Source organism: Mastomys coucha, unplaced genomic scaffold, assembly GCF_008632895.1.
Source record: "Mastomys coucha isolate ucsf_1 unplaced genomic scaffold, UCSF_Mcou_1 pScaffold8, whole genome shotgun sequence".
Taxonomy (NCBI): Eukaryota; Metazoa; Chordata; class Mammalia; order Rodentia; family Muridae; genus Mastomys; species Mastomys coucha.
In genome coordinates this window covers 55,005,582-55,020,663 of record NW_022196914.1, presented here as the reverse complement: position 1 = coordinate 55,020,663, position 15,082 = coordinate 55,005,582, and the positions used below count along the sequence as shown (strand labels likewise).

The following is a 15,082-nucleotide window of genomic DNA, read 5'->3' as shown; positions in this document are numbered from 1 at the left end:
GCCTGCATATAACCCTCCAGCCTGTGTCTACCAGAGAGGACCTGTAGCTTGCTTTTCTACTGCTGTGAACAGTCACCACAACTAAGGCAACCTATAAAAGAAAACACTGAATCGGGGGCTTGCTTACAGTTCAGAAGGTAAACCCATAGCCGTCATGGTGGGGAGCATGGAAGCAGGCAAGCAGACAGGGCGCTGACCAGAAGCTGAAAGCTTACATCTGATCCAAAAGTTGGTGACAGAGAGAGCCAGAGACTGGGTCTGGTGTGGACCCCAGCCCCAGGATATAGCTTCCCCAACAAGGCCACACTCTCAAAACAGCCTACCAACTGAGGACAAAGCATTCAAATAAAAGAACCTATGGGGGCCATTTTTGTTCAAACCACCACATCCGTGTCCCAAAAGTTTCTACAACTTCTTAAAATAGGGCCATTAGCTGGAGACCAAGTATTGAAGAACTAGCAGGGACATTGCACACTCAGCCCACAACCCAGTGTTGCTTCTGTTCGAATCTGAGGCCCTCCAAAGATGAGAAATGGCATAGAAACAGACCAGAGGAGCCCACCTCATAGGCAGTCTGGGGGCCTGTGTATTCTGATTTACAGTTCTAACCCTAGAACACAGAGAGTACTAGCTAAGAATGTGGGCATTTTAGCAATGGGTTATGGGAAACCATCAAGAATCAAGCGAGATAAAGAGGACCAATATTTATGGCACTTTAAAGCCTCGCCCGTTACTGCTCAGAGCTCCCCTCCATTGCTTAACTGCAATTGGTTCCACTGTCTCTGTGTGATTTTATACATCTGAGTTAGAAAATAATGCGGCCTGCAAGTAGAAAGTTAAAGACCATGGCGAGGCCCATTAGAATAACATTATGTGACTTTATTCCCTGCACTTAGTTTGTCAATTGATAATTATTTCTTTTTTCCTATGCAACAAAATAGAAGCCATAAAAATCTCCGATTTAATGAAAACTTCTTTACCAAATAGGTCCTCCAACCCTGCTGAGGTAATTTATCTACCTCAGTAGTCAATGACCTTTTGTGAGTCATGAGTCATTCCTCACTCCTAATGAGGTGAGCCCTGATGCCAACCCACCTCTGCACAGCCCCGCCCTGCCCACCTCCCCACCTCCTCCAGGCAGGGCTGCTCCGGTGCCTGGCCTGCCAACTTCTCCAAGGCTGTATCTAGATCTCCACAGTGAACCCACCTGGGAGGGCATCTAGTCCCTTCCCCTGAGCTCTGTTCTTCTCTAAATGGCCCTGAGGAGAATGGAGTCCGCAGGTGGAAGATGCTAACAGAAGTTTCATTATGGTCTGGAAGAACACATTTCCTGGAGTTTTGACAGAGTAGTCTCTCAGTTATGGGAAAAATAGGCAGGTTCTCCGACCATTGTTTTGGGCTCCTCATTTTAGCAGTCAGAGCAGCATCCTCTAGGAACCATGCTGTGGGCCTGTGGTCTCCAGGGAGTTCTGAGTGAAGAGTCAACCGCATAGTTGTGAACTGTGATGTATAATACTGTCTGTCTACTTTAACCTGAATTATGGCTTATAGTGTATTACTAATTACATACATGGCTCACTAGTTAACACTTGAATATTTATGGCTATTCTGTACCAATATATTAGCTGCATACAAAATATAGCAGAGAAGTGTAAAATAAACAATAAAATGACTAGAGCTTTCAATATTTTTTTCTTGCTCATGTGCGGGTTTTCTTATACATTTTTCCTGATTTCCTGATTACTATGTCCTTATTTTGGCCCAGAGGAGGTCAGAAAGAATGGGAGTGAAGTTTGAGGCCATGAGGCCTTCCGGCATATGGCTAGGGGTGGAGACTGAGGACTGCTCAAAGAGCAAGGTCTCCTCCCACCTCATCTCATCTTTGCAATGTTTTTCCCATGCTCCAGATGGATAGCTATAAAATTCCTTCCAAAATGTTCTATGATTCTACTTTCAAAATACGTAGCCATGATGGAATGGTCAAGCTATGGCTCCACCCGGCACAGATCTGAATTGAAGGCATGTGATTGCGACTTGTGCCTGCACTTTTGGGGACAGTCTGTGACTTCTACACAGGCCCCACATAGGGAAGAGCCTGTCCCTTCCCATCAAATGTCAGAAAGAAACTGAAGGTGGTGCTCCAAATTGCCTTACCCAGAGGAGCATTCCACAGAAGTGCCAGGCAAGAAGCTTTCTAAGGTAGGCAGAAATAAGGGAAGGCAGATGCCCGCCTGAGGAGCAGCACCGGGCAGACACATGCCCATCTGTCTGACTTCTTCCTCTGTCACGTCTGGACAGCATATGACAGAGTGGGAAACAGAACAAATCCAAAGTCTGAATGTTTATCAAGTTATTTTAGTGTGTGCATTTGTGCTAATTAAATGGCACTGTCTTCAAATGAGTTTGAGTTCATGTAGTCATATGGAATAACTTCTAACCTTACAGATAAAACTACAATTTTTAAGCAAGTGGTAGAAAAAGAAAAACCAACTCTTTCCAATAGGGTATTTCCTCGTTGACCTTGATAGGCCCAGTGAAATTCAAGTCGGAGTCAGAGGAAGGATTGTGTGGGGCTTTCAAAGTGTTGTAGTCACTGAATGAGATCCCTGGATGACTTTCTGCTTTGGAAATCAGCAAGCTACCAAGAACACAAAGCTCCGGAGGGGTTACTTTTAGGGAAATCATTCCCTGAATAAAGGAAAGAAGCAAGCCCAGCCAAACCTTCAGCTTGTTCCAAGGTCAATGAATCTGTTCTATCTGCATGTCTCCGTGAGGCCAGCAACTGTGACTCCCCACCGGAAGACACTGCAGTTGATCCACTCACTGTCAGCTGAGGGACGGCTGCCTTAAATCTGTCAGGATGGGCCTGTGGCCACTTCTGCAAAAAACCCTTGGGGACAAAATTTATTGTTGTACCTCAATAGCTTTCTGTTCACCTCCAAAATAGGGGTCCTGGGTCATGCTAAGAACTGCAGAGAGACAAAATACTCTATATTTTATTAAACAGGCCCCCTTAATAATTAATCAAATGTGAAATTTGTTTTCCATCACCAGCACTAACAACTCTAAAGTGTTGGTTTTCTCTTCTTCTTCTTCTTCTTCTTCTTCTTCTTTTTCTTCTTCTTCTTCTTCTTCTTTTTTTCTTCTCCTCCTCCTCCTCCTCCTCCTCCTCCTCCTCCTCCTCCTCCTCCTTCTTCTTCTCTAGGCCCCCTTTCCTTTTAAATCAACCTCTGTGGATTCCCGCTGCTGCGAAGCAACCGAGTAGAAAAAGTCCACTTTATGACTTGACTTTTTAAACTGTAATCACACCTCTTCTTAAGGAGAAGGGATGGGGGATTCTGTCAGATAAACATGTGAGTGTCTGTTCTCAGGTCCTTTAGGACCACTGCCGTGGGTTGTGCGTGAGACCACTGGATGCTGACCTTTCCGTGGAGGCCAAACATCAGCATGGTGCCTCTGACGACCCCAGTGCAACACACAATGTAAAGCAGCATAGAGCTGAGGAAGAAGAGCTTCCCTCATCCCCACCTAGGCTAAGGCGGGGCCTCGCGGACTTAGACCTCAGCCCCAGGTCCATTTCCAGGCAGTCGGCAACAGAGTTGTAGACCAGATTAGAAGACGGTGGAATCTTGGGGAGTCCGAGCTCAAGGCACTGACAGATTAACACTAGGGAGAGGACACTGCTGACAGATTAACACCGGAGAGGGGACACTGCAAGCCGCTCTGCTGACCTGTCATTACCGAAAGGTCAGAGAGAACGCAGGGTGGTTTAACGGCTGCTGGCGAGGCCACTCCACCTGAATGTGTAAGCTGCGCAGAGCTAGACTGTGTGGGATGTACGTGGAGGTGGGCTACTGAAGAGCTTCTGGGGTACAGGGGAGGAAGGCGGGGTACCCAGCTGAGAGTACAAAACCAGGTGATGTGAAAGCCAAGTGGGCAGCAGGGCTGGCCTGGGCATGCACGGAGGAGCAGTAAACTGCTGGTGGTGTCGATATTCTCCCCCTGAGCACTAATTACATTATTAAGCAAACAGACAACACAGGTCTGAAGGATAGAAACATGCATTCAGGATCCAGCCACGCTCTGCCTGGCTGTAAACAGCCGTTGTGTGAAGCAGGGCTCTTTCCTCCCAGTCGCTTGCTTCCCTTAACTTCCTATACGCTTCAGATGAGGAACTACGGTAGCGATGCCAGGGGTGCGTTTCCCCACCCACCCCCACTCATGAGACACAGCCAGGACAACAGTGGGAACCTTCCTGGAGGTGGAAATTCAGGACTCATGAGACAAATGGGTTTCAAAAGTGGCAACTTGCATTTTCTCGGCTGCAAAGAGCATGCATTTGCTAATTAGACCTTTGCAAGACACTAGAACCCAAATCTCCTTTGATCGCCCTAAATCCAGTCTAAAGAGGTGGGTGTAAACACAGGATTGGAAGAAACCAGGAACAACATGGAAAGGATTTGTCTGGGATGGGAATAAATCTGTTTTTTAAAAAGGGGGGCCTAAAAGGGGGCTCACAGAAGGAAATCTGCAGCAGGCTGAACGGGGCCGGGTGAATGGCAGAGAGAATAGAGGCTATTTGAATACTGATGTGGTCCTCACTTTCTTCCATTTCCATTAATGACATGCTCATCAAGGGCAAACAATGGGACCGGCTGCCGGCGCCTGTCACAGTGTGTGGGTGCTGGGATGCCAGGCTGTCATCCCAGGGCTGCATTTAGAGACCTGCACGCTAATAAGAAGTGCTCTGTGCCGTCAATGCAGACAGGTGCTTCCTCGGCTGGGCCATGCTCCATTCCCTTCCCCCCTGAAGCCCTTCCCCCCCCCCCCCAACCCCCTGACAGACACCATGAAATGCACAAATTAACAGCCCCATCATGTTGGGCTGCCGCTGCCTGCGGTGAAAGCAGAAAATCAAGTTGTCACCCAGGGTGCATTGATAAAGCCACAGCCTCATTTCTCTGTTGGTGCCCTATAATAGCAAGTGCCAGACAGCTGGCGGGATGGGAGGCTTAGATTACGGCCTCCATGCACTCTGGCCAGGGAATTAGTAGTTGCTGCTTCCATGTGGAAATTCTGGAACAAACATCTGGAGGGAGCAACATTTCCTGGAGCATAAGCCTCCTTCGCCCCTTTCAGACAGGAGAGAGCAAGGTCAGGCATTTCCCTTCAAAACCAATAGCTAACTGAACTCCCTGAGCTTCCAACTTTGAATCTGCTTAGAACTTTCTTGGAGTGGGTAACAGCAAGGAATCCAATGGCCCAGACATCTGCTCTTGAATGCAGAGACATCCCAGGTCCTCGGGCTCCAGCTTCTTGCAGTCCAACCAGCAGGTCCTTCCCCTGAGTTAAAATGAATGTTGGCAACCATAGCCCACTGCCTAAAGCTTCCTTCCAACTCTAGACCGGTCTGCTCTGGGCTCGACACCCAACAGATTCCAACAACCTTGGCTTGCCTCTGAACACTACAGCCACTGGCTCTTGCTATGTGGTGACCTGTGCCAGCCTGGGCTGACATTTGTTCTGGTCAAGTGTGCGGAGGAAAGACATGGGGGCCCCAAGCCCTTCAGACTCCAAGGAGTTTAATGACATAATGGCCTGAGAACTTCAACATAAAACAGGAAGAGCTACTATGGAAACTTACAGCATAAAACCCCCCTCCTGTCACTTTTATAGAATCAGTAAAACACTCTATTGAATTTATGAGCTACATAATGACTGTGGAGACCGTACCTGGAATTAGAACCAACTCACAAGTCTCAACTATAAACCCTTCTCTATCCTTACCCCTACCCTCCAGCTTTCCTGGCTTCTCCCTTTAACCAAGGTGCATTGCCTTCTTCAAACTCAGGCCTGAGCTAGCTTCCATCTTGCTAGTAAATCCTGACTTCCTCCAGGACACCAAGGCTGATAGACCTCCAGGGGAAGGACTGCTCCATTGTAGAGCTTCAGACTAAGTTTGGAAAACAAACCTGTAAGTGTTTTCTTTGCATGAAGCCTGTCAAAGTGAGAGCTCTCCAAGGACACACAGAGGCTGTCTCATTATCTGTAACTCCATGTTGTAATGGCCTTTCCAAAATGAGAGTACACCCAACACTTACAAGTTTGTGAAATACCTCTGCAGCCAGGTATACGGCACAGAAGCTTGGGGTCTGGTCAAGTTTCTAATGAGGGAGGAGGTGGGGTGCCCATCCGTCCACTAAGCAGCATGTTTTACTCTATTTTCTGTTTCCATCTCACGCTGTCTCTGTTCCCCAAGGATCCCTCCGAAGGGGTAATAAAATAAAATGGGTGAAACAAAGCCATAAGCCGGTTAAGTCTGAAAGACATGTCATCTCATCTAAAAGGGAGAAACGGGCCATTTCCATGCCTAAGGCTGACAGCCACGCCTGAGCTGACAACAGTGCTATTCCACTTGATTTATAGAATAATGGGGTGACAAATGATGACAAAAATAAACTTTTACTGCACTGAACTGCTCCTTTATTTATGAAATTTGGCCAAGTAGTGAAATCTTTTATCTGCAAGTTGTAACATGGAGCGGGAATGAGCGATTATGTGTGGTGATAGTAACCCTGTGATGGAGCCTGAGTCCGCTGGAAATGGATTGGGGTAAAATAACTACCGCACCATGATAAATGTGAACAGCTCCTGCTGACAGATGATCTAACAGGTGTTCATAACAACTATATAAGAGGATTTATTTATGACCAGCCACAGCCGCAGCTCTGTAAATCAACTCCAACAGCTGCACTCTGCTGAAACCAGGTCCCTGATGGGGGAACGGAGCAAAAGCCCAGAGAACACAATTCACTCCAGAATCTTAATCATCAAATAACATTTTTTTTTTTTTAGGTAATTACACCACCACATAGAAATCATGATTACTTTCAATTAGAAATCTGAGCTGTCCATAACTTTGTTTACAAAATACTGGTATTTAGGCTGCACAGTCTTGAGGCATGGATGAAGACGCTGGGGTCAAGGAAAGAGCACCCTGGGAGGGTGACGTGATTCTGTGTGATGCCACTATGAGGCCCTTCACACTAGTGTCCGGTTGTAAAAAGCTCAGAACTCAGAGAGGCGACGGAAGGATACTGGGTTTTTCCTGCATCCTCTCCAGCAGCCCAGCCTCACCGATGGCAGCACCGTCTCCTGGCAACCACTCCTTGTACCATAGACCTATAGACAGTCCATAGGCAAAGATAAAAAGAAAATTAACTCACCAGGAAGTGGGGTCCACCAGACCGAGGGGTATGTACACATACATACATACATACATACATACATACATACATATATATATTCAGGACAGTAAGGGTTACATATATAGATACTGTCTTAGAAAAACTTTATTTTTTTACATTTCCATAAATGGATTCTTGCATTCACCATTCTTACCTCCCTAGGTCTGCCCTCTCCCTCTCCTACAAATCTAGCTGCTGTCTATTCATTTTGCTTTGTGACCCACTGAGTTTAACCAGGGCCATCTGTGTGACCACTGGAACATGGTGGGCTCAGAAGAGGGTATATGACTAAAGACAGCAGTCATTCCTCCTGACCCAGGCTCTATTAATAGCCAGTAGTCCAGAAGTAAGGAGCAGACTCTGTGAGCCCCTCCCCTTTCCTTGACTGACTGAGTGGATAGGGCTGGTCTTGTGTGGGCCCAGCGCAGGTGACTACAGTTGGTGTGTTAATGGTTGTGGTTGCAGTAGTTGTAGCTAGTGTAGGGAATGGGGTTTTGTAGCCCTCCTCCCATCTCTGGCTCTTACATACTTCCGGCTTCCTCTTCCACAATGTTCCCTGAGCCTTAGATAGGTTGGTAGAAGGGACTTGGTTAGGCTGGGCCCACAGTCATTGCTTACACAGTTACAGTCTTAACAACTCTCATCTGTTGTCCACGGAGACGATGGCCATACTGTAAAACAAGAGCCTCATTCATACCACTCTGAAAAGAGTAGGTTGGGAAGCTGCTGTTCAACCTGAGGAAACACATCTCCTCTCACCATTACGCTCTCTATTTGTTCAACCCCACCCCTCGCTGTGGAGCAGAGGTAAGATGTCTGAGATGAGTTGTCCCCTCCAAGCAGCCATGTGGCACAGTCTCAGGCCTGACATAAACGAGCCTACTGGGAGCTTTATGCATGTTATTTAAACCTAACCTTTGATGTGCCTTGTTCTCAAAGCTGTAAAAGACAAGTTCATTCATTCATTCACTCATTCATTCTTAAGTGTTGGGGTCTGAACTTGTGGCCTTGCCCAAGTTAAGCAAGTGCTTTATCACTGAGCTACACTCTCAGATGAGGGTCCTTGAGTATGTGTGCGTGCACACACATTGACTGCATCTGCTAGTAAGCAGGCATTCACTGGATTACACAGACAACATGACTCAGAAAATGACACGCGGAAGAAAGTTTGTGTAATCCGTCTATGCATAAAGTCAGACCCAGAAGGCCTGCTTCTCCCAGCCTCCAGGTCAGTGGTTTTGGACTTAAGTTTCTGTCTTCTTCCACGATTAGCAGAGCCCCAAATTCCCATCATGGATGGTAGCCTCCATGCCTCTTGGAAGCACAGGCCTTGGGAATCAGTTTGAGACAGGGAGGAGGGGCTAGGCAAGACAGGAAGGAGAAATGACTCCCTGCCATATTGGTCAACACTGCTTTCTGTATGAAGAAATGTGCCTTGTAATACACAACCTCAGCAGAGAACATTATATTCTTACTCCATTCCTAGAGCTCCCCTTTCTCTCCTAAACCCCATGCCACTTTTAGGACCTAGACGGATTGCCTCATTTGTCACCTCCAGTGGCCGGCCACCTTGTCCCCTTTACTCAGTGACACAGTGACAACTTGGCAATTACCCCTCAGCTTCCTGGCATTCCTCATGAACCAACCACCTCAGCCTTCCCAGCCGCCCCAACCTTATGGCTCAAGAGGCTGGTAGGCACATCACAGATTTCTCTTTACCCTTAAACACAGTGAGAGAAGGGAAAAGACCCCCCAAAAGAGCAAAGCACTGTTAGTTGGTAGTGAACACTGTTTGTCAGGCACACACATAAGGAGCAGATAGCGACTTTGTGAAGACCCTGAGAAGCGTCCTCTGGTCCATGCAAGGGCAGGCTTTCCTGTTACTGCCTCTGTCCTTCTCAGCTTACAACAAAACTATTATGTGATAAACATGTTTTTCTTTCAAATCAGGAAAATAGTGAAAGTGACCATGGAGACCTTCTCTGCAGTCACAGTCAAGGTGGAAGGCAGGAGGAAGGGAGGAAGAGGGTTCAGAGAGATGAGCAGATGAGGGAATCACTGATACTGGCCCACCACTGACAGAGCAGAGTGTACAACCCAGGGCCACCAGCTGGGTCAGAGCTCCTGGGAGGGAGGCACCTGCAGGAAGTGGGGATGGGTAAAGGTATCTTAGCTTGGAAGGAATGACATTTGCAAACCAGGGCTTACTCACGAACTTGGAGAAGGCCCTTAGTGCCATTTCTTTATTGTGATTAATGTATAGGCTTTTTCTTTTAATAACTTAGTTTTATTTTATGTACATTAGTGTTTTGCCTGCATGTATGTCTGAATGAAGGTGTTGGATCCCCTGGAACAGGTGTTACAGTTGTGAGCTACCACATGGATGTTGGGAATTGAACCTGGGTCCTCTGGAAGTGTAGCCAGTGCTCTTAACTGCTGAGTCGTCTCTCCAGCCCTCTTTCCCTTAACTGAATGTATTCATGTGAGTGTGTATAGCGTGCGTGCCACTATGTGCAGGTCTGAGGAACCTTTCAGGAGCTGGTTCACTTCTCCCACTAGGTGAGTCACAGGGATCAAACTCAGGTCACTGGGTTTGATGGTAAGCAGCTTTATGTGATGAGCCATCTGGCCAGACCAAGTGTGTATGCGTGCATGTATGAATGTGTGTGAGTGTGTTAAGAGTTCTCTTGTGTGTCTGACAAAGCTCACAGCAGCCTTTAGACAGACAAGGGAGCAGTACAGCTGTGGGTTTGTGCCAGATTACAGGGCACCTGCTTTTTCCCTCTTTTGGGCAGAGCATTTTCTTCCATATAAACCAAGTTTGCTGTAAGATCTGAGACTGCAGAAAAGCAACAGAGAAGGCAAAAGACCTTAGGTGTCTTTCAGTTGGTCCAACACCCCCCTCCTCTCATTACTTAGCAGTCTGAATTCTTATCTTCTCTGGAACTTAACAGTGGAAGCACAGGCTGCCCGGGCAAACTGAGTAGCTACTCTCATTGTCTGCAGATGATTGGGGATGCGGGGTGGGGTTAGGAAACAGACTGACACCGAACATGAGACTCTTTATGAATTACTCTGAGGGCCGTCCTTTGAGATGGGTGTACATAAAATGTCCCTTAAAGTGAATGTCAAGATGAAGCCCACACAGCTGGAATTAAGAATCGAGCAATGGCTAGCTTGACTCAATCCAACAGTTTAAAGGAACCCACTGAAGCTAAAGGAAATGTGTGGCAAGGACTTGGAACTGTCACAAAAAGAAAAAAGCTAAAGCTTGGGGCACCTGTCACTCTCTGATTTCATTTATGTGAAAAATAGCTTAAGATATTAAACTATCAATGGCAAAGTAGTTTCAGCTGGTAGTTTTCACTATAAATACCACGTTACTACCAACTGGTTCATATTGTTTATTGATTTACATATATTAAAAAAAAAACCAACTTTGTGTGTTCTAGATTATTTTCTATGCTACAATGAAACACTGACCAAAAAAAGCAAGTCTGGGTAAGGATTCTTCTGATGTATGTCCTGATCACAGTCTATGGTGAAGGGAAGTCAGGGCAGGAGCTTGGAGGCAGGAGCTGAAGCAGAGCCATGGAGGACAAAGTGACTGGCTTGTTTCTTTATACAATCCAGGGTGGCCACCTGCCTCGGGGTGGTATTGCGTAGTGGGCAGGACCCATCTACATCAGTCATGATGTTACCCCAGGTATAATGCCCCAGGTCAATCTGAAGAAGGCAATTCCTTAATTCTTCTCTTTTCCCAGGTGTCTCTCTGGCTTGTGTCAAATCGACACACACTGTGTGAACGTATGTGTGTGCAGGTATTGGGGTGTGGTGCACATGCCAGGGCAGTGCGCATGTAAAGGTAAGGGGACAACTTCTGGGAGTTGGTTTTTGCCTTCCTTGAATCTGCTTCGACACTGGGTGCTCACACTAGCTGGTCTGCAAGTGTCCAGGCCATTTCCTGTCTTCCCCTCCCATCTCTGCACACAGGAGTACTCTGGTATAGCTGTGTGCTACTCAACTAGATTCTTAACACGAGTGAGTTCCAGGGATCGGAACTCAGGAAGCCAGGCCTGGGAGGCGGGTGTTATTACCCACCCAGCCAAGAGCTTCTCAACCTTCCTGACGCTTCGGCCCTTTGCTGCAGTTCTCATACTATGGTGACTTCATAAATAATTTTGCTACTTTTTTATTTTCAAGATATATTTTATATATGAGTGCTCTATGTGCATGTATACCTACATGGCAGAAAAGGGTGTCCAAACTCATAGATGGTTCTGAGCCACCATGTGGTTGTTGGGAATTAAACTCTGGAAGAACAGTGGGTGCTCTTAACTGCTGAGCCATCCCTCCAGCTCCCTTGCTATAGTTATTAATCATAATGTAAATATCTGCTTTCTGATGGTCTTAGGAAGTCCTTATGAAAAGGTCATTTGATTCCTCAAAGAGGTCATGACCCACAGGTTGAGAACTGCTGCAAGCTGTCTTCCCAGCTTTAAATATGGAAGGAAGTTGGTAGCCAACGGTAACTTATTCAGAGAAAAAAATTATTAAAAAGTAATTGATACAGAAATTCTTAGTTAAAAAAATTATAAGCACATGACTCTTTTTCAAAGATGTGGCCCCTAAGAAAAATAAGATCCTTTCTATATTATAACATGCACTTTCCCCTGTGACTGATGACAGTAATCTTCTCTCCAGAAAACAGCCTGATAACATCTCAAAAAGTTACTAAACATCTAAATTTCAAAGCCTTGAGATACAGGGTTCCCTACAGGGATGCTGATGGACTGTATAGCCTACAGAGGGGATCCTGGGAGTTGGGACCGCTAAATCACACAAGGTCCCCAACTAAAGAGAACATGAGCTTCCAGGGCAACATGGTAAGGTGTTGCTTAGCAACAGAGATGTGTTCTGAGAAATGCCTTATCATTGTCCAAACACAGTGTGTTCTTACACAAGATAATCTGGATATGATGTCACTGGGTGACAAAATCTTACAGGACTATGTTACACATGACATGGGACTCCTCTCTTCGCTCTGGGTCATTGCTCTATTTTGGGAGCAGACACTTATGTTTTAGTTTTCTGGCCTGGAACTCATTATAATCTTCCTACCTCAGCTTGGTTGAGGTTATAGGGGCACTTTGACTAAAAATAGAAATACTCAACCATCTTATTTACTCTCTTCATTGTACAAAATGAGACACTACTGACTACTTGCTCTTCTTAGTATGATTCAAGAACATTTCATTCAGATTTTAGCTTTCATGTGTGCAACATGTGCACACACACACACACACACACACACATACACACACACACCTCCGCCTTCCTCAGTTCTCCTTCAAAAATCATTCTTGTTAGGCTAGAGGTATAGCTCAGCAGTGAAGGACACATATGGCTCTTCCAGAGGACCTGAGTTCAATCCCCACCCACCCACATCAGGTGGGGATCTCATATCTCTGGCTTCTGAAGGCACCTCACCCCCACATATACACATAACTAGAAGTAATAAAAAAATCAATTAGAAATTATTGTTGACGGGCTCCGTAGCACCCGTCTATAGTCGCTGCTGCTCTGGAGTCTGATGTGGGAGCTGAGCTGAGCTCAGTAGCAAGCCAGCCCATGAAAAGGAAGTCAGAAGACATGGCTAGTACTGAAGAGAACTGGACCATGTCGCTATGGCCCTGCCTGTGTCAGAAAGGTCAGCAAAACCATCTCAACTGTAGCCCTGGCTGTCCTGGAACTCACTCCGTAGACCAGGCTGGCCCCGAACTCACAGAGATCCACTTGCCTCTGCCTCCAGAGTACTTGGATTGAAGCATATCTCACCCACCAAGCCTGACTTCTCAACCGGCTTTTAAAGAGGTACCAGCCAGGCACGCTGCTACATACCTGGAGACCCAGTACTTGGAAGGTGGAGGCAGGAGGATCATAGCAAACAAGGCCAGCCTGGTCTATAAAGTCCGTTAGCTCCAAGCCAACCCCGGCTTGTCTCAATGACAGCAACAACAAAACAAACACATTAGGAGAGTTTCTTGATTTATAAAGAATAATTTTTTTTTTGTTTTTTTGTTTTTTTTTGTTTTTTTTGAGACAGGGTTTTCTCTGTATAGCTCTGGCTGTCCTGGAACTCAGGCCAGGCTGGTCTCGAACTCAGAAATCCATCTGCCTATGTCTCCCAAGTGCTGGGATTAAAGGCGTGTGCCACCAGCGGTGTGCCATAAAGAATAATTTTAATGAAGATGATTTCTTTGCCTAAATTAGCAAATAAATGACTTATAGAAATATGCTAATTATGGTACAGTTTTAAATAGCATAGAATCAATTGTGTACTAGTCAGTTTTGATAAAAGTCTGAGACCAAGATTTTTAAAGAAAAACTGAACCCAGCTTTATTTAGCAGGTGTAGCAGCCTGGTGATCAGATCTCTAAAACAATTAAACCTGTATAGAAAGAGGTGTTCTGCTTTACACAAAGGCTCCTGTTTTGTTATAAAAGTGCTCATTAGCCATTCTGCAGCACTGTTAGAATGTCTGCCTAGTTTAGAGCACCAAGTGTGCTCATGCATGCCTGTAATCCCAGCACAGGGGGAGCAGAGGCAGGAGGATTTCAAGTTTAAGGCAGAGCAGGCTGCTGAGGGAACCCATCTCAGAGAAGCAAACAGCTTACCTTGTTGGGAGAAGTTTCTCTTTCACTAACTAAGCCTGTGATTCTCCACAGTATGACCAGAAACACTTGGGAACAAAGAAAGTTCAGCCAGTAAGGATTAGGAGAGGCAGATGCTATTCATATGCTCGTTTATTTACCTTATTATTCAGGGGTAATTTCATGATGACAATTGTTGATAACCAGTTACAATACCAGGAAGTTCAAAGGTTGGGATTTTCAGAGATGCCATTTTTTTTTTTTTGCATTTAATTTTAAAAAAAGTATGCTATTTCTTTTTCATATACCAAGCAGAGAGGCCATTTAGATAATTTCCTTGCTAATCTTTGCTTACTGCTGTAGGAAGGACGATTCCCAACATACTGATTCACACCCACCATTCTCAAAAACCAGAAGGAAGACGAGGCCAAAAGACGTTGGAGGGCAAAGGAAACGCCACATGGGCTGAGGAGCTGAGGAAATGGACAGTAAAATATATGTTCTTTGGTTAGCAAAGCGAGGAGGGGAGGAGTGTCCACATGACAGACACAGCAGCATTCTAAAGCAGAGACAAGGATGTCGAGAGTGTGCTCTCCCCGCTGCCAGATGGAAGGGCTATTATTATAAATGAAAGGCAGCAGCAGTGGATGCCAGGCACTTTTGTTGTGTGCCAGATTCTCAAGTCCAGATGTAAGCAGGTTACCCCTGGGACAGGACAGGCTTCAGCTCCCGCAGCAGAACAGAACCAATCACAGTTTTCTCGGTGTTGATGATAAGTTGGGCTGTGGAGCCTTCCTTCAGTTCCACTGTGACTAGCATCAATGACCCACTGTGCACAGTTTTAGCTGCAAACCTGCAAAACATAAAAGAGAGACCTTTTATCCTGAGAGGAGAAAAGGAAGAGGAGGCGACAGCATTCGTTCAAATAGGCTTAAAGTAACTCTTTTTCTTAATGAAGTAATTTATTGATGGTTCCTTACCATTCCACACCCAACGCCAAGCATCCTTTAGGAAAGTCAATCAGCTGCCCAGCCCATGCTTCTCACATGCAGGCAGGCCACTGCAGTGCAGCTCACACACAGAACACGCAAAGGAGGCCTATGGTCCTCATTAGTTTGAACAGCAGAAGCGTGTGGGCACTCTCCATTAGGATGCACTTTGGAAACACCCCTTCTCTTGACA

General features: G+C 46.0%; 1 protein-coding gene across 1 annotated transcript in view; it reads right to left on the bottom strand.

The window, feature by feature from the left end:
• Window positions 1-14,035: 14,035 nt before the first annotated feature.
• Ap3b1 (adaptor related protein complex 3 subunit beta 1) overlaps window positions 14,036-15,082 on the bottom strand; it is a 210,467-nt gene continuing 209,420 nt past the window's right edge. Inside the window, exon 27 of the mRNA XM_031360065.1 lies at window positions 14,036-14,753. Coding sequence (XP_031215925.1) covers window positions 14,600-14,753 — 154 coding nt within the window. The 3' untranslated portion in view covers window positions 14,036-14,599. The remainder of the gene's footprint in view (window positions 14,754-15,082) is intronic.